Source organism: Rhinatrema bivittatum, chromosome 2 (assembly GCF_901001135.1).
Source record: "Rhinatrema bivittatum chromosome 2, aRhiBiv1.1, whole genome shotgun sequence".
Taxonomy (NCBI): domain Eukaryota; kingdom Metazoa; phylum Chordata; class Amphibia; order Gymnophiona; family Rhinatrematidae; genus Rhinatrema; species Rhinatrema bivittatum.
In genome coordinates, this window is record NC_042616.1 from 258,478,001 (window position 1) to 258,501,792 (window position 23,792).

Sequence of the window (23,792 nt, forward strand, 5' to 3'; positions counted from 1 at the left end):
AATTAACTTGATTGAGTCCCTAGTTAATGGGCACTCAAACATAAATAACTCAATTTTTAAAATATAAAATGGATTGGGAGGGTGGATTTATATAGGATAAATAGGTTCTAACTTAAAAATGTCTTCTTTTCCAGACATTAGTGAAACTGTTGGCAGCCAGGGATAACAATGTACTGCTCGGTGCTCTTCTTGCTCTTACAAGCTTAGTTGAAAGGTAAGTTCATCATATACCCTAATATACCATTACTCTTTGCAAAAAATTTGGATCCATGCAAATTGTATCATAATATAGTATGATGTAAAAAACTGTCCTGGTTTGGTTCATTTTCAATGACCTATTTGTGTTTGTAAGGCCTATGAAGCTTCAGAAATTGTTGGCCAGGTAAAACTCAGATATTATGAAGTCTGAATTGTGAACTAAAGGAGAACTCCAGGAATCTACTAAAGTCCATGTTTGCAAGTGTACAATTTAATAGCCTCAGCATGCTTATATTAGGTGATTTCATGGGCTGAAGCTTATCAGGTATGAAGGTTGATTTCATTTAGCTGGCAGACATAGAGACTGATTTCATTTAATGGATGATATTTGCAAATACAAATGCAAAATAGATAATAAGCTGAAAAATCATGTATATATGTTTATTACCTATGTTTTCATGGTTAAATATTACTTGCATAACTGTTTGCATGAAATTTAGCTATATCTTGAAAAGGTTTAGTCAAGTTTCTTTTGTTATAAAGTAAAATTAGTGAAATATGATGAACCACAAAAATTGCTCACAACTACAATTTCTTAATATATGAATGATCCAGTATTGTGAAGAAATATCTCTCATTACTGGGCAATTCTTGTGAAGCCCTCCATGGGTTAGTACATTTGATTTTAGAAGTCATTGGGTAACAGGAAAGGACGCAATTTAAGGTGTTGACATTAATACATATAAAGCTCTGTATGATGAATCTTCAAGTTTATGTAGCGGTCCCCAAAATATGGTGCACTGTTTTGAATTCTGTAGCAGTACCAAAGACTGTGGATGGGAGAGATCTAGAAAGTTCTCATGTATGCCTCCTTTGGAAAAATGTTAAATGTTTCATGTATGTAGTAATAACAAATGTCCACTGGATGGCATTTTTAAATAGTGAGCAATAGCAGTTTGGATTGACAATGGTTTTTTTTTTGTGAAAAATGGTATATGTCCCCTTAAATATGGTTTTGTTTTTTTTTTTTATTAGAGGGAAATATAAGAGTGGGAACGTTTTGGTGGGTTGGGTCTTTTGGTTCCTCCCCTTTGCAGGGTGGGGAGTGTGAAAAGGACTTCCACAGATATAGCTGGTTGGATTGCCAGCCTATGGGCTGGCTAGGCCCAGGGACCCTCTCATGTGGGAGTGGGGCCTGTAGGTGCTCTTTCTTTCAAAGGGATAAGCTCAAGGTCATGGAGTGGAGTGGGTTATTTTTCCTCCCAAGGAATCAACTACAAGGTAGAAGCAAGGAGAAGTCATTTCTTCCTCTGAGGAAATGGGCCAGGAGTGCAAGAGTCAGGGTGCTTATGAGAGGAGAGTGTCCTAGAGTATCCCTTGAGTGCAGTAATCTGGGAAAAATCTGCATTTGAAGGAAGGTGGTATGGAATTATGTAGAAGGTCGAAGACCAGAGGAGTATGAGTAGATCCTGTGAAATGGGAGTGGAATCTGGACTCCTTTTGGATGTGACTTTTGATAAGGGTATGTTAAAATGGGAACCCCATTCCTTAAACAGGGTTGGGACCGAGGTGGAACTTAAGAGGAAGCTGAGAGTTCAGACTGATGTAAAAAGTAGTAATTTTTTAAAAATGTTATATTCCACTTTTTGGCCCTTCAAAGCGAATTACATTCAGGTACAGTAGGTATTTCCCTATCACCAAAGGGCTTACAATCTATCCCCCAGATTCATCAAGCCACAATATTTTTCTTGCAAGAGGGGTCCCATTATCGCGGGGGGGGGGGGGGGGGGTCGGGGGTGTCGCCATGATATTGGGGCCCCCTCCCCTGAAAACACATCGTGGCTTGATGGTGCATTCTTTTGGGTTGCGGCCAAACACCGAGACACAAAAGACCTGTGGCAAGTGGCCCTTTAATGCAATGGTAACCCCAACCTCACGGGACCGCCATCGTCTTAAAGGAGCACTGGTGACCCCAAAAAATAAACCGTGGCCAAATAGGAAGGTTGAGCAGGGCTCATTGATGACCCTCATTTCAACCTGGGGCCGTCTCACTCCAAAATAAAAATAAAGTTTAAAATATGTGCGTGGCAGTGGCTCCCGTCCCCTCTCGCCCTCGATAGATCCCCTTTCCTCCACCCCCAGCCCCACAATAGACAGTCCCCCCTCCCTCCTGATAGACAGATCCCCTCCTCTGCCCCCCGATGGACAGGCCCCCCTTCCCCTATCCCTGGCCCACTTCCAGAGACCCCCTTACCTTTATAATTGATCCTGCACCGGGGACAGGTGCATCCTCGCACCCATCCCGGTCAATGCCATTTTTCCAAAATATGGCTGCTATTGGGTGTGTTTTCAAACTCTTCAAAAGTGATTTTCAAGGGCTCAGATAAAGATAGAAAGAGCAGGAGGTGAAGCCTGTCCATTAAGGTTTGGTCACCTCACCTGCCTAGATATATGGCTTGTAATCTCCTTCCCTGGGCCTCTACCCTGATATATTTGCTCCAGCTTAGAGTACAAATAAGTCTGGCAGGTCTCCTTGTTGCCTGTGTAGCTTCCGTCAATTTCTTTGGGAGCACAAATGTATTTTTAACCTTCTTTTCCTCCCAGGGAAAATAATGGAAGCTGGCCCATGCCACACTATTTCATTTTGCACTGTTCAATTCTACTGGAATGAAACCAGAAAAAAAGTCTCAGGAGAAAGCTGCAAGATAATTGCATTTTTAAATGTTTTGTCCACTTTTAAAGAGACAGTACTTTGATGGCTGCAGCATGTCACAGCCTTACAATTTCTTTGGCAAATGGCATATTGCGCCATTAATTCTTTGATACTTATGCGTGAAAGCACAAGAAACAAATATCCTTCAAGTGTTGTACTTCTCCTGGTGCAATAGCAATCTTTATCTTTAGCATCCTTTACCGATGGCCTTAAATCTATCAAGATCTTTGTTATATTTATTCTCTGGCCTAGATTCCATCACACTAGAAATTGTCTTGCTTCCTATGGTAAAAGCACAAAATATACTATCCAACCTCATTTGAGCAAACACAGTCATTTTTAAAAATCAATGGTCACCTGGCACATACAGGTGACTCATTTACAACTGCACACAGAGGAGGTCAGTCTTTTACCAAAGGATGATAAGAACCAAAATGCCTACCAGGCATCATGCAACACAGCTTGGATGACGAAACCAGATACTCAGCGATTCTTGCAACAACAATGACCTCATCTTCTGCACAGGGCGTACCTTCCTATATACAAACATGGACAACCACTTCAGCTTCTACTCATTGCTCCAACTCATTAACACACTCCTGGCTTCTCTCTCGGGATGCACAGATACTACTAACTGATGCAAAATGTAAAGAGAAAGTTTTGTAGAGGAAAAAGAGGGGAATCCAGGAGGTGACATGGGGAAAAGGGGGCACAAGGGAAAGTCCTTGGCTTATACCTCTCCCTACAGGCCCATGTCATGGCCTTCTGCCAGAACCACTGGCTTTTGGAACTGTTTGTCCATGAGCATGGGATCAAGAGGGCAGCTGTGGATTCTGAGGAAGACAAGAAGCAAAAACTCTAAGCTCTTCCTGGTTTTCCTTTTTCACAGACTTGACAAGAGGTCTGAAAATCTGCAGCATCCTTACCCACTACCCTACCGCTTACTTCGAACTAGTCTGTGTCTTGGGAGAGAGGAATTAGCAAGTCATACTATTATTCCACTAGCACTGATTCCATGCAGGGTCTTGCTACAAAGTATGCAGGAATTTGCATTATGTTTTTCTCAGTGTATCAGATATTTCTCCCGGATTTGTATGTGCAGGTCAAATGTTGTTCAAATATCTGGTGTGTGCTAGTCAAATATTGCTTCAGCATCTGGCTCATGGCTGCAGTATTAGCCTCATATCCCATCATGCATAGTATGTAACTCAGCTACATATTGATCCTACTGATTTTTTTGAGCGGTCACTTAAGAACTCATCAGTTTATTTTGTTGCTGTGCATGTCTGTAAATGTGCAACAGCCATCCTTTCTAGACAAAGGAACTCCTGCCGATTCAGTTCTAAGCTTTGCTGCCCAACAAGAACGGCTTTGGGCACTGCCTGCCTCCTTGAATTAACTCAGGTGAAGCAGTAGGAGAGAATGGAGATCTGGACAAAGAGGGGGAGCCTGTCTCTCACCAGCAGAATATGGGGTTGAAAGATGGGGCTCCAATTCAGCCTCCTCCTTTGGTGGATGTACTGGAGAGGAGAAGGGTATCCTTTCTTGGACTCCTATCTGTAACTCTCTCATCTGTTATCTTGGCCATGAAGGGAAATGAGTACATGTCAGAAGACATGCTGATGTCTTCTGTTGTATTCTTCAACTTGGGGGCACAAGTGTCATGTGACGTGGACATTAGTGTGATCTGGAAAGAACGTCATCTTTTATACAGACTCCACTCATGCAACATTTTAATGTAATCTACCAGTTTGTGTTTGCCACAGTCATGGGTCTCTTTACAGTGATACAATTGCTTCTAAAGTTCTGTGCCTAACAGAAACTTCAAATTGCTTATTCAGACAAGTACATGTAAAACTATCTTGCATGTCCTTCCAGACTCCTTTTGGTTGTTATGAGTCTGGTTAGAGACAGAGTCTTGCTGTGGAGGTGGAGGAGAATGGAATGGGTACTGTGTGTGCAAAGGAAATGATGATCTTTTAAGTATATGGCTGCAGAAGAAAAGGTTACCATAAGCAGTTCACTGTTAAACTTTAGTTCCATTTGTAGAAAGGTGTCTTATCAACAGGTCCTCTTGAAGCTTTAACAATTGGTATCTGGTGATGGAACAAAATTACATGAATAGTAGTATAGATGTAGAATGATACATTTGCTTTTGTACTTACCAGACTGAAACTGAGTGATACCTTCCAGTCCCAAGATGCTTTCCTAATGGATGGTATTTTTAGTAATCAACATCTCTAAGGGTATGAATTGCAGGGGGATAAATGATTCTTATCTGGTGCCTTTGGCATATCTTCTGATCCTGCAAAGTTTACAGACCACCTGTGCTCTCACATTTCACCACTTGTGCTTGAGTTTCTCCACTTCTCTGAATGTTAAGCCTCATCTCTTGGCTTATGAAAATTGAGCTTGTGGGCCTTCTTCTCATTTCTGTACTTGACAGATGAATTTCTGGTAGTATTTTGGAATCTCAGCATCCCTCCAGTCTCTAACGCCTTAGAATTACCTGTTGCCCTGGATACTGTAAGCGACAGGCCATTCTTGAGAGGTGAGGTCCCCATAATCTTTTCAATGTTTCTGGAAATGGGGTGTTGGTTTTCAGCCTATTCTTCAGTGTATCAGAAAAAAATGGGAGTACGTGGAGGTTCCTGTTACAAACTCTGTGCTGAAATATTCAAATTGTCTCATACAAATGCAAAAAGTGTGATGCTGATCTCAACATATGAACATTAAAAAATGCTTTACTGGGTCAAACCAAAGGTCATTAAGCCTAGTTTTCTGTCTCCAATAGTGCAAATTCAGGTCACAAGTACCCAGCTGGATCCCAAAGAATAGATCCAACTCTTCTTGCTCATAATCAGAAATAAGTAATAGCTTTTCCAAGTCTATATGTTAATAATGGTTTATGGACTTTTCCTCCAGGAATTTGCCTAAACCTTTTTTTAACCCAACTATGTTAACTGTTTTCACCACATCCTCTGGCAACAAATTCCATAGTTTAATTGTATACTGAGTGAAAAAATATTTTCCCTGATTTGTTTTAAATGTTCTACCTATTAGTTTCATGGAGTGTATCTGCTAGTTTTAATACTATTTGAAAGGGTAAATAACCATTCCCTGTTTACTGTTCCACCCCACTCAAAATTTTATAGGTTTTTATCATATCTTCTCTCGGTCTTCTCTTCTCCAGGTTGATGAACCCTAACCTGTTTACCTCACCTCTTGGGGGAGCTGTTCTGTCACGGTTCGGCTGGCTGGATAAGGGGATCCCCCCAACAGGAGCAGTACAGGGCTCTTGGGCAGAGCAGGGCAAGGTGTTCCACCTGACCAGCCATCTCCCCTTTTGGTTGAGCCTGCAGGGTCTGGTGGCATGATATATGGCGGGCCGGGGTCAGGGCTGGCAGCAGTCAGGCAACATCAGACTCCAGGCACAATTCAGGACAGGCGGAAAGCAACAAGGCAAGGACAGGAGTCGGTCCAGGTCAGCAGCAGGATATCAGTCCAAGAAAGACTAATGGGGAGGGAAGACAAGCAAGGCAGGAGCCGGGGGAGACAAGACTGAAACAGAGTAACACACCTAGATCAGAATAGGGTAAAACTACACAAATGGGAACACAGGGGTGTCTGGCAGGATTCAGATAGGCTAGGGAAGCCACTGGGAGGTCTAGATATGACAAGGCGCTGCTAAATATCCCCATTATATTAGCCAGATAGCTATATCCTGCTAACTTAACTAGCTGCTCCGCAGCTTCACTCATAATATTGTTTTGGGATCTTTAAGGATAAAAGAGGTAGGACAGAGTAATTCTAAATTCCTGTCTTTTATTTCTGCTTTGACACTTACTGAGATGGGTCAGATCAGTACTTTAAGAATGTAAATGGGGAGACAAACTGGATTTGCAGAAATCTTTTCTCTCTTGATCTTTGTTCTCTTCGCCACCAATGATAAACTTGTGATATTGAGTAGTGAGTTAGGAATACTTGTCCCTTCCTGATTGGTTGGTGTATGTATTCAAATACCCATAAAATGACTTAATATTCAATACCATATTAACAATCAGGATATATGATACTGGCCATGGTCATGTCTGTCATAATTAGCAATTTATGGCTATCTGCAGATTATTTGCTGCATTTTTGCTAAGTTCAGCAGCTCTGAAACTAGCAGCTCCTGGCCTGTTGTTAAATTCTTATTGATTCTTATCAGTCTTTAGTATTTTTCTGGTCTTGTATTGACACATGCAGCTGTCAATCAAAGTCTTTAGCTGTATGTTCCATCTTAGAGACAGCCTTTTACAGTATCAGAGCAGCAAATAAATACAAGAATCAAACAAGTACCCCTTCTTCACCTTACAATGATGTCCTCTGTTTTATTTTCCATTCTTTTCCTAATAATACCTGAAATTCTCTTTATTTTTTCAACAACTGCCATGCACTGGGCCAAGGATTTCAAAGTATTGTCCATAGTAGTTCTAAGATCCTTTTCTTGGGTGGTAAAATATAATATAGAATCAAGCATTGTGCACCTATAGTTAGGATTATTCTTCCTTGAATGCATCACTAGAAAGAAATTGAGATCTTAACTACTGTATAATAGTTTTCCTGATTACCCAAGAATCCTTACAATGCTCTTCTTAAAAGATGCTTAATTAGTCCTAGCCTCTGTGGTGGCAAATTGCACAAACAATGTAGCTTTTCTATGTTTTATATATACAGTATTTTCTTTATGTATGTAACATTTTTGCTCCTAGAATTTGAGATGTTTGTGGTAAAAGATTTTGATACTGCTGCACTTTATTGGCCTCATAATATTTATCTAGTTATTTTAGATTTCTTATTTACCAAGTAAATTGGGACATTCATTCTATGTGGTTTGCAGTATAGCACACATAAACATTCAAACAGATCCAAACACTACTTGGGTTTCCCTACTGATTTCTATACACCTGGGGTACAAAAAAAAAGTGTTTCAGAGTATATGAAAAAGAGATGTTATGGAAACTGAGATGTGTGTGTGTGCCTTTGCGGGGAGGGATGTTTTTGTTTTTTTTGACCTTAGATCACACTGACAGCATGGTCTGAACATGTGCAGTGTGGTTTTCCTGCCTATTTTTATAGGGAACTGAGTCTGACATTAAGAAAAAAACACCTATGCATGTCCATAGAGGATTAATTACACTTATGCAGAGGGAAATGAGCCAGTTAATGTGTCCTAGGGTTTGGGTCAAGGCAGGCTTGTTTGCCTCATTCAGTCTCCTGTACAGCCTGTGCTCCAGCTTTGAATAGCAAATAGTTTTATCCACATGCCTATCTGAATAGCTATTTGCCTAAGCCTTCTTTCCATCCCCAAATGGGTTAATCAACCCTGTATGCACACACAGATGTATTCATGACCATCAGACACAAAATAACCATCTTTTTGGAAAGAAATAACATTAGTGTATATATGCATCCAATTAAAAGTAATTACAGAATATAAATAATCAGATTTGACTAGGAATGTGCATTCGTCCTGTTTCGGGAAACCCAAAAAACGAATGTAATGTTTCCGAAATTTTGGAAAAATTTGTTTTTTGGATTAGTGCACACTAACCTGAAATTTCGGGTTTCCTCCCCCTAAAAAAGCTAGAACCATGGGAAAATGAAATTTCCTGTGGCGGGCCGAAACCGAAGCCCGAACCGATAGTTTTGGGCTTCGCACATCTCTAGATTTGACTGTGTTTTGCCAGTTATCTGTACTGGAAGCTATTCAGAACTAGGGATGTACAGAAGAAAAAAAGGTTTTCATTTTTAGTTCATTTTTGGGAGGGTTTTTCCCCCACAAATTTTGGTATGTGGATTGTTTGATTCGTTTTCATTTGTGAGAAAAAAAACAAATCAAACAAAAAAAAAAAACCCAGCCAAAAAGCCAAAACAAGGCCTGCCAGGGCCTCTTGCCTGCCCACCCAAAAAAATTCCGGGGCTGGGATCCCCCTCAGCCCTCACTTACCCTGGCTGGTGGGGATCCGCTGGCTTTGGCCTAGGACCAGGCCAAAGACTCAGTCTTGGTAGACTGAGGGCTCAGCCTATTCAAGGCTGAGCCCTCAGTCCAGGCCACAACCTCAGCCTATTCAAGGCTGAGGCTTTGGCCTGACATAGAGTCTGGGTCCCAAGCCCAACGCCGTGGCCCATGACCCCAGCAGATGGCATCATTTGGCTTGCAAGTATCAAAGAAAGAAGAGAATGAAGAAGAGGCTTTGAGGCCTGGGCCTGACCATGGGCTGAAGCCCTGGCATTGTGACCCATTCTCTGGGACGAGTTGAAGCATTGGGTCTGGGTCCGGCCGGAGGCCCTGGAGTCGGGACCCAGCTTCCGGGCCAGGTTGTGGTGTCGGGAATAGGTCCAGGCCCTGACCTAGGCTGAGGTCCCTGCATCAGGACCTGGCCTCCAGGTTGGGTGAGAGCATTGGGCCTGGACCTGGGCTCTGGCCTAGGCTGAGGCCCCGGTGTCAGGACCTGGCCACTGTGTGGCATCACAGAGTCGGGACTAGGTCTGGACTGAGGACCTGACATTGGGACCCAGCCTCCAGGTTGGGCCTGTGTCTGAGCTCTGGCGTTGGGACCTAGCCTCTGTGTTAGGCCTGGGTTTGGACCCCAGCATTCGGACCCAGCCTTTGGGTTGGGTCTTTGCATCAGGCCTGGGTCCAAGCCTAAGCCCTGGCATCAGGACCCGGCCTTAATCAGATACTCAATGGATAAGGTAAGGATTTTTTTGTTGTTAGTTTTGGGGATACTCAGCTTAGGCCCCAGCGTCAGTGTCATGTTTGGGCATAAGTTGTTTCCTCTGATTTGGGCTTTGAACTATGCCCTAGGCAAAGCCTTGGCTTCAGGCCTAGGCTGAGGTCCCTGCATTTTGTTTGGGCATAGACTGTGGCCCCTGCTTTGGGCCTTGGCTTATGCTCTAGGCAAGGCCCCAACTTTGGGCCTAGATTTAGGCGTGAATCATTAGTTTAAAACAAAATGAACAAATAAGATTTGTTTCATTTGGGGGCCCCCAATTTGTTTTGGGGTCCCCCCAAATTAAACGAATTAGCCTTATTCATCGCGTTTTGCAGTTTCATTTTAAACGAATGCCCAACCCTATTCAGAACTTCTTTTGACTGCAACCGCAATCATCTATAGAGTTTCTTTTCCGTATATGGACAACAAAGTCTATAAATATTTTGCTAAATACTGAGAAGGAGTAGATGGCTGATTGGTTTAAAGAGAGGGGTTATCCTGAAACATTTATGAGGAAAGCTTTGAAGATAAATGTATATACTCCTCATTGGGAAGTATTGTTTTAACGGAGGAATATTCAAAGACAGGCTGGTGTATAGTATTTTATGCTCTCCCATTGCACATTCTATTTGCTACATTCTATTTAAACATTGGCATATGCTGGCCTTTAATGATCTTGTTAGACAAAGACTGACTGTGGCTTAAATGACAGGGAAACATTTGAGAAGCTAAAATGTGAAATCTGTTTTACTCCTGATAGCCCTACTTGCCATTAGGTCAGGGGTGGCCAAGTCCACACTTGAAGAGCCATAACAGGCCTGATTTCAGGATCTCTACAATGAATATGCATGAAACAGATTTACATGCACATTCTCCATTGTATGCAAATCTCTCTCATGCATATATTAATTGTGATGATTCTGAAAACCAGGCCTTTTTTGTGGCTTTTGAGGACCAGAGTTGGCCACCCCTGTGATAGGTGATTCTATGAGTAGATGCACTTAAGAGTTGACTTATGGAAAATGAGTTGACAATTATTGCTTAGTTTGTTGGAAACATTTTTTTTTTTTGGGGGGGGGGGGAGATGAAATAAAAAGAAACCCCAAAATGCATTTCCTGTGTTACATTTTCTACAATCACTTAAGATTTTCAATTTATAGTCCAGAATGTAGGGAGAAGATAAGTGAGCTCAACCTGGTAGAAAACCTGTTGATGATACTGCATGAATATGATTTGCTTTCCAAAAGGTAGGTCCTCAGTTTATGAATTACTAGTGTAGTAATATTATTTTACGCTATTTTAGAATGTGAAGGTAGACTGCTGCTTGTGAGGTTTTTTTTCAGCATTTTGTGATCTTATTTATTCAGCTATATATTGATTCTTATAGTCATTAATGCAAGCCTTACATGCTGGGAATACACAGAGGAACAATTCTCGATATCTTCATGTGCCTAGAAACAAAAAATACTGAAATAGTTTAGTATGGTCAAGGAGGTTATTTACACGGTTTATTTATATTCTCCCTTATTTAAAATGCTACATGATATAGTCAAGCTGTGTTGTTAAAAGGAATAAATTCTGCTCTTAACTATGGTCTCTGAAGAAGCAGAAAATTACTGTACCTGTAATATGGACATGCATTTTAGGTGATATCATAAGTAAAAAATAAGGTCATTAGCTATAAAACTGGTAGCAGTGTCATCAATAATGTGGGGCTCAGAAACTGACATCTGTGATATTTGCTGATGTACTTGTTAATGTAACTCTTGCCTTTAATGTCCAATCAGAAATGTTATACAATATCCATGTCATTCATTATCTGCATTTAATTGCCATAGGCTTTTGTGTTTAATGTGAAGACCAACAACTGTGTTGCCAATTTCCTTCCAGGTTGACAGCAGAGTTGCTACGTCTCCTTTGTGCAGAATCACAGGTGAAAGAGCAGGTGAAGGTGTACGAAGGCATTCCTGTCCTACTCAGTTTGCTCCATTCAGATCATCTTAAGTTGCTATGGAGTGTCGTTTGGATTCTGGTGCAGATTTGTGAAGATCCAGAAATCAGTGTTGAAATCCGTATTTGGGGAGGGATCAAACAGCTCCTTCATATTTTACAAGGGTAGGTCTGCAGTCTCTACTGTCAGAGATATTTCCTGACTCTAGCTTTCAGAACTATCATTGATGGCAAGCAGTCAGTTCTTATGTACTGGAACTGAAGTTTCAAATACATATCACAAATATTAAAGTGAAGATCTTACTAAATGCCCTGTAAAAAAAAAAAAAGATACCAATATTTATCTTTCCTATTCTATATCCCTTAAGTAGTCTGATAATTTAATTAGACCTCATTTTACAAACAAATAAAATAGATGGAAAAAATGTTGCTATATTACAAAAAGCCCCAAAACAAAAAGAAAAGATTAAAGAGCAGTGAATGAAGTTCAAAGGTGATGTCATGCTTCTGGAGGAGGCATACATACATTTCAATCAGAGCATTGGCGATCCTGACTGTTTTGGGGACAGTCAGCCAAACTTTCAAACCTATCTGCGGTACTGTGTTTGTATGCGAAAGCAGACACATGAAGATTGATGCTAATATTGTATAATGTATGTGGTGGGAGATGCAAAATTTATAAAATACTACTTCTTTCTACTCTGAAAGTTTGTGTATGTATTTCAGGATGCACACTTATTTACAATGCAAGAAAACACATTTTCTCTACCCGTTTTATAAACGTACATATCTATATTTTATAGAGATGTGCATTCATTTTAAATAAAATAGACAATGGAAACGATATTGTCTATTTCATTTTGTTTCAGAAGTGCCTCAAAACGAAAGAAAAAATGATGACATTTCACAAAAATTAGTATTTTATGTTAGTGTGCACCTACATGACTTAGTGCGCATTAACTGGATGTTAGTGTGCACTAACTGAAAATGTTACCAATAAGTTAAAAAGTGTCAATTTTGGGAGCAGTTTGATATCTAGAAGTATGGTACTGCATTCTCATTGGCTGTCTCCTGTCTTAGTTGTTTGTGTTGCCAAGGTTGCAGGGGGGTGGGGGATGGCCAGTGCCTGGTAACAAATATAAACAATAGGGATGTGAATCGTTTTTTGACGATTTAAAATATCGTCCGATATATTTTAAATCATCAAAAATTGTTAGGGCCACGATACAATACCAATTCCCCCGATTTATCATCAAAAAATTGTAAATCGGGGGAAGGGGGAGGGCAGGAAAACCAGCACACTAAAACACCCTAAAACCCACCCCCGACCCTTTAAATTAAATCCCCCACCCTCCCGAACCCCCCCCCCCAAATGCCTTAAATTACCTGGGGGTCCAGCGGCGGTCCGGAACAGCCTCCTGCAATTGAATCGTGTTGTCTTCAGCCGGTGCCATTCTGCGCCGCCATTTTGCAAAATGGCGGCGCAAAATGGCGGCGGCCATAGACCAACACGATTCGACTGCAGGAGGTCGTTCCGGACCCCCGCTGGACTTTTGGCAAGTCTTGTGGGGGTCAGGAGGCCCCCCCCAAGCTGGCCAAAAGTCCCTGGGGGTCCAGCGGGGGTCCGGGAGCGATTTCCTGCCGCAAATCATTTTCCGTACGGAAAATGGCGCCGGCAGGAGATCGACTGCAGGAGGTCGTTCACCGGGGGTTCCGGACCCCGGAAAATGGCGCCGGCAGGAGATCGACTGCAGGAGGTCGTTCAGTGGGGGTTCCGGACCCCGGCTGAACGACCTCCTGCAGTCGATCTCTTGCCGGCGCCATTTTTCGTACGGAAAACGATACGCGGCAGGAGATCGCTCCCGGACCCCCGCTGGACCCCCAGGGACTTTTGGCCAGCTTGGGGGGGCCTCCTGACCCCCACAAGACTTGCCAAAAGTCCAGCGGGGGTCCGGAACGACCTCCTGCAGTCGAATCGTGTTGGTCTATGGCCGCCGCCATTTTGCGCCGCCATTTTGCAAAATGGCGGCGCAGAATGGCGCCGGCTGAAGACAACACGATTCAATTGCAGGAGGCCGTTCCGGACCACCACTGGACCCCAGGTAATTTAAGGCATTTGGGGGGGGTTCGGGAGGGTGGGGGATTTAATTTAAAGGGTCGGGGTGGGTTTTAGGGTGTTTTAATGTGCCAGTTTTCCTGCCCTCCCCCTTCCCCCGATTTAGCTACGGACCGCCGCTGGACCCCCAGGTAATTTAAGGCATTTGGGGGGGGGGGTTCGGGAGGGTGGGGGATTTAATTTAAAGGGTCGGGGTGGGTTTTAGGGTGTTTTAGTGTGCCGGTTTTCCTGCCCTCCCCCTTCCCCCGATTTAGCTACGGACCGCCGCTGGACCCCCAGGTAATTTAAGGCCTTTGGGGGGGGGGGTTCGGGAGGGTGGGGGATTTAATTTAAAGGGTCGGGGGTGGGTTTTAGGGGGTTTTAGTGTGCCGGTTCACGATTTTAACGATTTTCACGATACTCTAAACACCCAAACGGCGACGATACGATTCCCTCCCCCTCCCAGCCGAAATCGATCGTTAAGACGATCGAGGACACGATTCACATCTCTAATAAACAAACAAGTGATATAATAAGTACTAGTCAGAAAAAGCAAAAGCATGTAATGCAAATACATATGTGGAAATCACCAATCTCTTTGCATTTTAGGAAAGGGGCCCTGGCATTTTGGGATACGGATATTTTTAATTCCCCTGGTGGGTATGCAGGTGACTGGAGAGAGGGGGGAGTGACCGTGTTTCGGACTGATGTTCTTTTTCAAGGGCTTTTCAGTGTTAGTTTCTCTCATGCATAATGGCGATACAGCGTTTTCTTATAAGACAGTCCGAAACACAGTCCCGTGTCGGGCATTGGATATCATCAATGAATTTAGATTGTTGCTTCAACTGACCATCGCAGGTGCTGGAAAATTAAGAAGGGTGTTCGCAACTTTAAATAATTGCACTGAGAAAACATAAGTACTTTCATGTAAATATAACAAGAAATATATGAAGAAAAATACTTGAAAAATATTGAACTTTTGTGACCAATGATCAAATATAAGGCTGAGTCTTGAAGTGTTAAGCTAAACAATGAAGCCTATTATGATGGTCATTCTTTCAAAATTCTAATTTTGAATGAGTGTGGTTTATGTGTCACATATTATATCTTATACTCTGGGGATTGGAGTTGGTATTGTGTAATAGTGTTTGTAATAACCAACGGTCCATACTTACACTTGTTCACTACTGCTAATGCCTACTGGTTGTGAATCAAGCAGGCTTTCGCAGAGGATAAAGTACCAAGACTATTATGGTCTTGGTCTAAGTTGACATTCTTCATTTGCTGGATGGGTGATAGCAAGTCGTGTTGATCTTATTTGACCTCTCTTCTGCCTTTGAGCCAGTGAATCATGTGTTATTGTTGGAAAGATGGAGATTGCTTGGGTTGAAGGGTACAGTTTTGCAATGGCTGGCCTCATTCTGGCAGAGTATGTGGGCTTTGTCAGAATAGGCCAGTCTGTGTCCTCTGCTAGCCAGCTACCTTATGGAGTTCCTCAGCGATAATACTGTCACCAACAGTTTCTAACATCTTTTTGCAATCTCTTGGGCATTTGCTTGGCTCGTTAAGTCTAATGGGCAATATTTCTGCTGACAGTATTTAGTTGGTGATTCCCTGGAACCCTGTCAAGGACAAGGATGGTTTACATCTAGTTTTCAATCCATTGCAGTTTGGGTAAAGAAGAGCAAGTTATTAAATATCCAGAAGACTAGATTGCTCTCTATTGGCAATCCAGCTCAGGATTTGCCCTTTCTATTATTTGGAGATAGCTTGGGCACGTTGATGATGGCCCAGTTAAGGTTATTTCAGAACTTACTAAGCTGTGGATCCCTGAAGGAGAAAAATACTGTGAGATTTACTAAGCTTCAGTGCCAAGAACCACAGTTCAGTAAACCCTGCAGTATTTTTCCCAGTGGCAAAAAATTGTGGGGAAAAATACCAAGGGTTAGTAGTCTTCACAAATTCCACCTGATGGTGACTCCATAGCCTGGGACCATCATCTTATTAAAGAGCCTGAAGTCCCTCCTCCCAGTGTGCAAAAAGCCTGGGGGTCTTGTAAGACCTCATCCCACCCACCACCACCCAGAGAGGTGGCTCCAATGGACAAAAGTTAAAAAAATAAAAATACAAAAATAGCTTCACATTCCCCTTCCCCTCCCAAACTCTAATTCTTTTTCTCAAATCCCAGTCCCCAGAACTTCCTGTCCCCCCAGGCAGCCAAACCCTCCTTGCCTTCCCCTCAACTCCCAAATCCCCTCTGGTTATATTTTACACTCCATGGCAGCTTAGTGCCCCCTAAGCTCCAGGCCCTGAGACATCTAAGTTAAAATTAGCGACCAGGTTTGCTTTTATGCTCCTCCTATCAAGACCCTTGGAGTTTTTTTGAACACTTTAAGGTGGGATGGGGAAATTTCTGCCTGATCAAGCTCTTTGAGGCATGGCCCAGGAGTATCACGATGTTGGCCATCTACTCTGTTTGTACCTCATAAGCCCCCAACATTTCCAATCTCCAAATTGGGCTTTGTGTGTGGATTTTGGATTGGCGAAGGTTTGGGGTAACTTTTAAGTGGTTGGTAAGGGTTTAAGGGTGGGGGTTCTGCAAGTCCAATGGTATTTTTGGAAATGGGAAGGACTGAAGGATGGGAGGTTTTGAGATTCAGAGATCAATTTGGCGATTAATTGTAGGAGGTTACAGGACCCCGAAGCATGATTTGGGGATTAGGGGGCTGGAAAATGGGAGGCTATAGGGGCTTAAATGCTCAATTTGGAGACCATGGTTAATGGGAAGTTATATGGCCCAGTGGCCCATTTTGAAGACAGTGGGAGATAGGTAACAGGAGGCCTGATTTGTAGATTGCAAGGATGGTGCTCTTTGGGGTGATGGACTCAAATGTCTCAATTTGAATTTGGGGGTTCCAGTAGTATATGCATAGCACACTTTGTTCAGGGGCATAAGGAAATGTCTATTTTAATATGCATTTAATATGCTAAAGTCCCTAAAAGACTATTATGTTCTTCATAGGAAATACTACTTCAGCTTCCTGTAGTTAAAGAAGTCAGGCCTTCTTTTGTATTGGTCCTTCACTTTGGAATTTGCTTCCACATTGTCTAAGGGCATGCTGGAAGTGGGGTTTTACATGTGTAAATGCACTTTACCCATGTAAGTGGGCTTTTGAAAATTGCTACAATATGTGCCATTTAATTCTCAATAGGTTTTACCTGTGTTAAGTGCAATTAATAGTGGGTAAATGGCTTTTGAAAATTGCTACAAAACCCATCTTATCATAGTCTCCCATTTTAAAGTTATATGCTATTGCAGTGGTTGTATTTATTTTCCTTACACTGATTATCTCAAATTTGATTATATTTTGATCATATTGCCAAGTGGTTTCACAACCCTTTCACCACCTGTTGCACCAGATCCTTCAGCGAGAGCTAGATCTAAAATAGCCACCCGTTGCTCCAGGCAGCAATAATTTATGATGTCTAAAACCTCCCTGATATGCCTTATTTATTTATTTACTAGCCGTTAAGCCCGTAACAATGGGCTACATTTAAACATTTTTTTTTCGGCCCATTTCCTTCCCATTCATTCTTCTTCCCACTCCCTCCCTCTCATTCTCCCTCCCACCTCTATTCTCCCTCCCTCCCCCCTCTAGTCTCCCTCCCTCTCACCTTCCCTCCTCCCTCTCTCCTACCTCCCCTCATTTCCCTCTCTCCTCCCTCCCCTCCCCTCACTCTCTCCTCCCCTCCCCTCTCCTCACTCTCTCCTCCCTCCCCTCAGTCACTCTCCCTCTCAGCTCATCCACAATCGGCAGACGAAAGATCTCCGGGGGGGGGGTCCCTCTCTCCCTCGCGTGCGCATGCCGCCGCTACTGCTCCTCCCACTACTGCTCCTCACCGCCGCTTCTGCTCCTCCCAGCGCCATTTTTTTTTTCGGGCATGCTCCGCTCTGACCGACGTGCTCGTTCCCCATATGATATGATTCCCCATAGGATTCCCCATATGAAGACCTTTTCGATGAATTGAAGATCTCCATATACTTGTATCAGAGTAAACCAAGTAATAGCTGTTTCTTTTTGTTTTTGTATTAGAAAGAACGTAGGTGATTATTGCTGGCCTATTTCTGCTTGGATTTCATATTGTATGTATGTGGTATGTCGCATTGATGCTTGGTAATATTTTGTTTGTATGTCTTACATGTTTTTGATATATAAATTGTTGTGGTCCCGGTCGCCAGACTCGCGACCGGGTCCTTAACTTTCCTGGCACTCCAAGCCCGCAACGAACTCCGGCGTGTCCCGGGCCTTGTTGGGCCTCTTCGCGGCAGTGTCTCCACAAGGGAGACACCACCAAGCTCAGACCTCAAGCCCCACCCCCCTTAGGCGCACACGTGTGCGAGGGGGAACCTTTTAAAGGCGCAGTGGTGTGAAAACATGGCCAGCCTCCAAGATGACATCAGACGCCGGCAGGGTATTTAAACCCGGCGTCTGACTGAAGACTTTGCCTTGCAACAGGGTTCACTCCTCGGAGTTGCTAGTTGCCTCTGCATTCTTCGTTCCTGATCCAGCCTCCTTGTTCCTGATCCAGCCTCCTTGTTCCTGATCCTTTCCATTCTCCTGCTTCAGTGTTCCTGACCTTCGGATTGCCTTCCTGGTTCCTGACCCTGGTACGTCTTGGTCCTCTCTTGACTGCTGCCAGCCCTGACCTCGGACTGTTCCACCTGTTTATAGTCTGCTCCGGGAGACTCTCTTAAGTCCCAGCGGCCTGGGTCCTCATGGGCTCCTCCCGGGGGAACCGCTGGCTTCCAAGGGTGAAGTTCCTGCCTGGTCGCCCGGCTCTGTGCCACCACCCGGCCACTGCATCACTGCGGAGATTCGCTCTCCTTCCATTCTTCATCCACACGGCCGGCCCAAGGGTCCACAAATCCAGCACTAACATAAACAGCAGATATGTAAATTGTTTTAATCTTGACTGTAAGCATATTGATAACAGTTGATTTGATTCAATATATAAGTTTAAGATAATAAAACTTTTTATGAATGTATGTTAATAGATGTCTTTGAAATTGATTGCATACTTACCCTTATTGTGGCATTGAGATATCTTTCTAGGGTAGTAGCTTTTTTAGCCAAAATATTTTTTTCACAATAATTGAAATCTCCCATTATTATTATGCTTCCATTATTTTCAGCCAGTCTAATCTCCATTAGCATTTCATAATCTGTTTCACCATCCTATGTTTTTGCTTGACTTTATAGAATTCTTAATGTATAGAGCCATACCAACACCATGTTTATCTGTCAATTCAATATATTTTAGAAAATGGTATTTTTGGGGCCCATTGGTTATCCTTTTTAGAGATGTGAATCGTGTGATCGATCGTCTTAACGATCGATTTCGGCTGGGGGGGGAGGGAATCGGATCGTCGCGGTTTTGTTTTGTTAAATATCGTGTAAATCGTAAATCGGGGGAGGGCGGGAAAACCGGCACACTAAAAAAATCCCTAAAATCCACCCCGACCCTTTAAAATAAATCCCCCAACCTCCCGAATCCCCCCAAAATGTCTTAAATTACCTGGGGTCCAGTGGGGGGGGTCCCATTGTGATCTTCCACTCTCGGGCCACGGGTGCGTTGATAGAAATGGCGCCAGCGCTACCTTTGCCCTGTCATATGACAGGGCAAAGGTAGCGCGGCGTCATTTTGGTTCCTGTCCCCCGACATCACGAGCGTAGGAGATCGGACCCCCGCTGGACCCCCAGGGACTTTTGGCCAGCTTGGGGGGGCCTCCTGACCCCCACAAGACTTGCCAAAAGTCCAGCGGGGGTCCGGGAACAACCTCCTGCACTCGAATCGTGTTGCCGTAATGAAAAATGGCGCCGGCCAAATATTCCCGGACGTGGCCCGCCCCACCCAGGCTAGAAGGAAAATAGATTCTTTTAAAAACACAGTGCATTGAAAGTTTAGTTCCAGCCAGAGCATTGCTTGAGTGCAAAAATTCCTGGATTCTGATGCATTCTTTAAGTCCTGAAGGCACTTCACGTCATGATCACATATTGAGAGTGTACATATTTACTGTGAATGCTGTTGTATGTTGGTATTTAATAGCATCGCCATTTTGTATACTAGTATTGTGCTGGAATGTTAGATTAATATTTAGAGATGAACAAAAATATTTTGATTATAAAATCGTGATATAAAAACCAATCAGATGCTTGTTTTTGTTTTTACCCAAACTTTGCTGATAAATTTCCACATAATCTACTCAACAGGACATACAGCATATGACTGTCGTTTTAAATGAATGTCTTAACTTGTGATATTTTTCCCTATCTCTGATTCTGTTGCTAGTATTCTTATTTATAACCTGACAGTTCAGTGCCATTTCTGTAACTAGTTGTGGTACTAGAGGCTAGGAGTTGAATGCCAAATATCATACTGTGGCATCCTGTTAAAATGACTAATTTATGATATTCCTTTCTCCATACATTTGTCGTTTAAGAGATAGAAACTTTGTTTCTGATCGTTCTTCCATTGGGAGTTTGTCTAGTGCAAATGCAGCAGGGAGAATTCAGCAGCTTTCTTTGTCAGAAGAATTGAGTCCTCGGGAGATAAAGGAAAATACACTTTCCCTTCAAGCAGGTAATTCTACTGTACTTATTTTCAACCAGTTGCCTCTTGATTTCCATAAGTAAAGGAAGAAAAAAATCTTACATTTTGATAAATGTATCAGCCAATCAGACAACTCATCACATTGCACATAAGACCTAGTCCTAGCCATGATAATAAGAGTCTATGTACTAAGGCATGCTAAAAAGTGTTACCCTTGCTAAGTTCCTACCACAGGGCAAAGCAGGCACTTTTCAGTGCATATGTGGATATGTTTAAATTTAGTGCATATGAATATGCAAAACATTTAAATACCGTGCTATTTCCTAAGGCCATGTAAGCAGAGGCTCTAGAAAACTGCTAGTGTTGCAGAGTCAGCATGCAAGTAGTTTAGAAATGGAGGGAAGCGGTGTCTCAGAACTCTCACCCATGTATTATCCCCCTCCTTTCTGATCCTCCTTCAAGTCAAGATACCCACAATGCAATCCTAATTCCTCTTCTTATTTCACCCAGTCACTATATCCTCTACTTCCCATATATTGCTCCCCTAAAGCTTCCTAGGCTGGGTGGCAGAAAGAGAGTGTCTTGCCTCCTATCAATTTGGCTACCAGCACTGAACTGTCTCTGCTGAGATGACACCTCAAACTTTGAACCGTATTTATAGGTACCTTGGATGGGGGGGACTGGAAGGGAGGGGGTCCTGTTGAAGGTATTTTGACTTGTAGGGGGATCAGATACACAGGGTGGATGGGGGGGGGGGGGTTTCTCCTGGGATATACATAGGTTTCAAAGTGTGAAGGGCTTTTAGCCAATTAGATTGCTTGACTGGATGAATGTTAGGCATCTGCTTTTGGAAAAGAGATATTAGCTCATATTTAAAGAGATTTGTACATCTATGTTTTCACAAATTACATTATGAAGTGTTTGAACGGAACTAGTAAAAAGCTTTTGCAGGGCGAAGAAATATCATCAGTTCCTAAAACCCCATTCTGTCTAGTTTCAGAAAGTATAACTCGTTAACTTAACAAAGTCTTAAGTCTAACGTTATATCATTGCAATCTGGAAGCCACTGCTGGCTTTTTGGACCCACTCCCTCATTTCTCTAACATTCATTATCCCAGGACAAGCAGGATGTAGTCCTCACATATGGGTGACGTCACTGACGGAGCCCTAGTGCAGGAAAACTTTCTGTCAAAGTTTCTAGAAAATTTTGACTGGCCCTGTGAGGCCACTGAGCATGCCCAGCATGCTATGATATTCTCTGCCACAGTCTTCGTTTTTCCGCGCTGCTGTAGGCATCGCGAAGCAGGATCTGTTGCGAGTCTCTCACAACAATTTCTGACTGAAAAGTCACACATTTTCTATAATATTCTCTCTCATTCGAGTCTCTCGGTGTTTTCTACTGGCTGGTGAGTACCTTAGTCTCATATTTTACTCTTTGAGTAAAATATTTTTTTTCTCACAAATTCTCATCGTCGACCTAAAAATGGCTACGGGCTTCAAAAAATGCCCTGTTTGTAACAGAACAATGTCTATCACTGACCCACACTTAGCGTGTGTAATGTGTCTAGGTGAAAAACGTGATGTTAATTATTGTCCAAAATGCGTGGAGATGACGGCGAAGGGAAGAAAGGCTAGGCAAGAAAGAATGGAGCATTTGTTCCACCTAAAACTTATTCCATCTCTCTCGACGTCATCAAAGTCGTCTCCGGCCAGAGCTACTAAGTGCATCTTACTTAAAAAACCTCGCCCGGAAGGACCGGGAGATCATCCATCCCCACTGTCGTCCACGACATCGATGAAGTCTGCTGATCAACATAAAACGAAACATCGACATCGACGTCCATCGACGTCCGGATCCATTCCCCAGGAAGAATCAATGGCGAAGTGGCCACGGAACTAAGAAACATCGGTTCCTTCAACGCCTGGGCCTCTTCAGCCACAACCATCGATACCAGATCCTCCACAGGGCTCTGTGCAGGATCTGACACCTCAGCCTCCGCCACCGCTTACAACTGCTCTGGTCCCATCAGTTGTAATGCCGGAATTGTCTGACCTCATCAGACAAGCGGTTTTACATGCTTTAAAGGATCAACAAATAACTCCGGCGATCCTGCCGATGCCGATGCATACAGCATCGATGCCGGTAAATTTACCGATGCCGGTGTTGATATCCATACCGAGGTCGAGCATGGAATTGATAACTGCACCGAGATTCATCACAGCATCAACATCCATTTTTAAAGATGGTGCCAGCCATCCAGTGCTCCTACCATGTGACAGGGGCCAGCCAATGGCACAGATACCCTGTCACATGGTAAGGGCAAAGGGCCATTGTGGCCATTTTTATTAGCGCAGTCGATGGCCTGAGAGTGGGAGATCACTCCCCATGCCCCCACTGGACCACCAGGTAATTTTAAAATGTTTTTTTTTTTGGGGGGGGGGAAGCTAAGGGGTTGGTTTTTAAGGGTCGGGGTTGGATTTTTATTTATCAGATCGAGCGCAGCCGATAAACAAAAACCCAATCAGGCCGGACGATAAAAATTTTAAGATTTGAACCGGATCCGATCAGATTCCGGTTCCGATTCACATCTCTAGTAGGCGGTAAATATTCAGGTTAAAGATGCGGTAAATGAGCTGGTTAACAGGGTGATAATTTGGGCGCACGTTACTGTATCGGAGGGAATAGCTAATCTGATCATTAACATGTCATATACATGCGGCGGGCGGAAAGGGATACACGTCCTTTTCGGCACGCGGTAAGGATGTGTAAAAGCCGATACTGAGTCGCGGGTACGCCTTACATGTCCAAAATGTGCGTCCAAAGCGGGTTAAAAACCGGGTAACCATGGCCACGCTTTACTGTATTGGCCCGAGAGTTAGTTAGTGTTAGGCAAAAGTAAAAAAAAAAAAAAAGAAAGGGACAGGTTTCTTGTCAGGAGACAGACCGCATGTGTTCCTGCAGGTCGAGGTCTCCTGCCTCCCAGGGGGTTGTGAGGTCCTGAGGGGACCATCCCCCCTGGTTCCAGAGACTGTAACTGTTGTGGATTGAGGACCCATCAAACAACAATTTCTACTATTGGGGGTGATATCGGGGAGCCCGGTTCACTCCCCCCAGTAGGTTCAGGACCCAGAGGCGCGGGACAGGTACTTTAAAAAACAAAACCAAAAAAAAAAAAAAGACTTTTGTTATTTTTGCGCAGCTGTTCTCCGGGGCTGTCCCGATCGCGGGGGGTGTTTGTGTTTATCCACCGTTTCGCCATGTTTTTGGGGAGTCATTTTCTTCGGCCTCCATGCTGCGTCGGGCTGCGTGTCAGGCCTGCAGCGTGGTGCATGCGCGGCTGTCCAGAGACAGCCTGTGCGCCGCATGTGTTTCCGGGGGTGAGGGCACCTCTCCGGCCCCGAAGGGGGTTGTGCTTCGGGTCCAGACAGTGATGGGCGCGTTTGGCGAGCTGCCGGAGCCAAT

The 23,792-nt window shown here is 43.4% G+C and overlaps 1 protein-coding gene across 1 annotated transcript in view; it reads left to right on the forward strand.

The window, feature by feature from the left end:
- Positions 1–23,792, forward strand: part of NEK10 (NIMA related kinase 10) — a 587,606-nt gene that overhangs the window by 127,092 nt on the left and 436,722 nt on the right. Inside the window, exons 10-13 of the mRNA XM_029587074.1 lie at positions 135–214; positions 10,833–10,919; positions 11,563–11,787; positions 20,220–20,359. Of these exons, the coding sequence (XP_029442934.1) occupies positions 135–214; positions 10,833–10,919; positions 11,563–11,787; positions 20,220–20,359 (532 nt within the window). The remainder of the gene's footprint in view (positions 1–134; positions 215–10,832; positions 10,920–11,562; positions 11,788–20,219; positions 20,360–23,792) is intronic.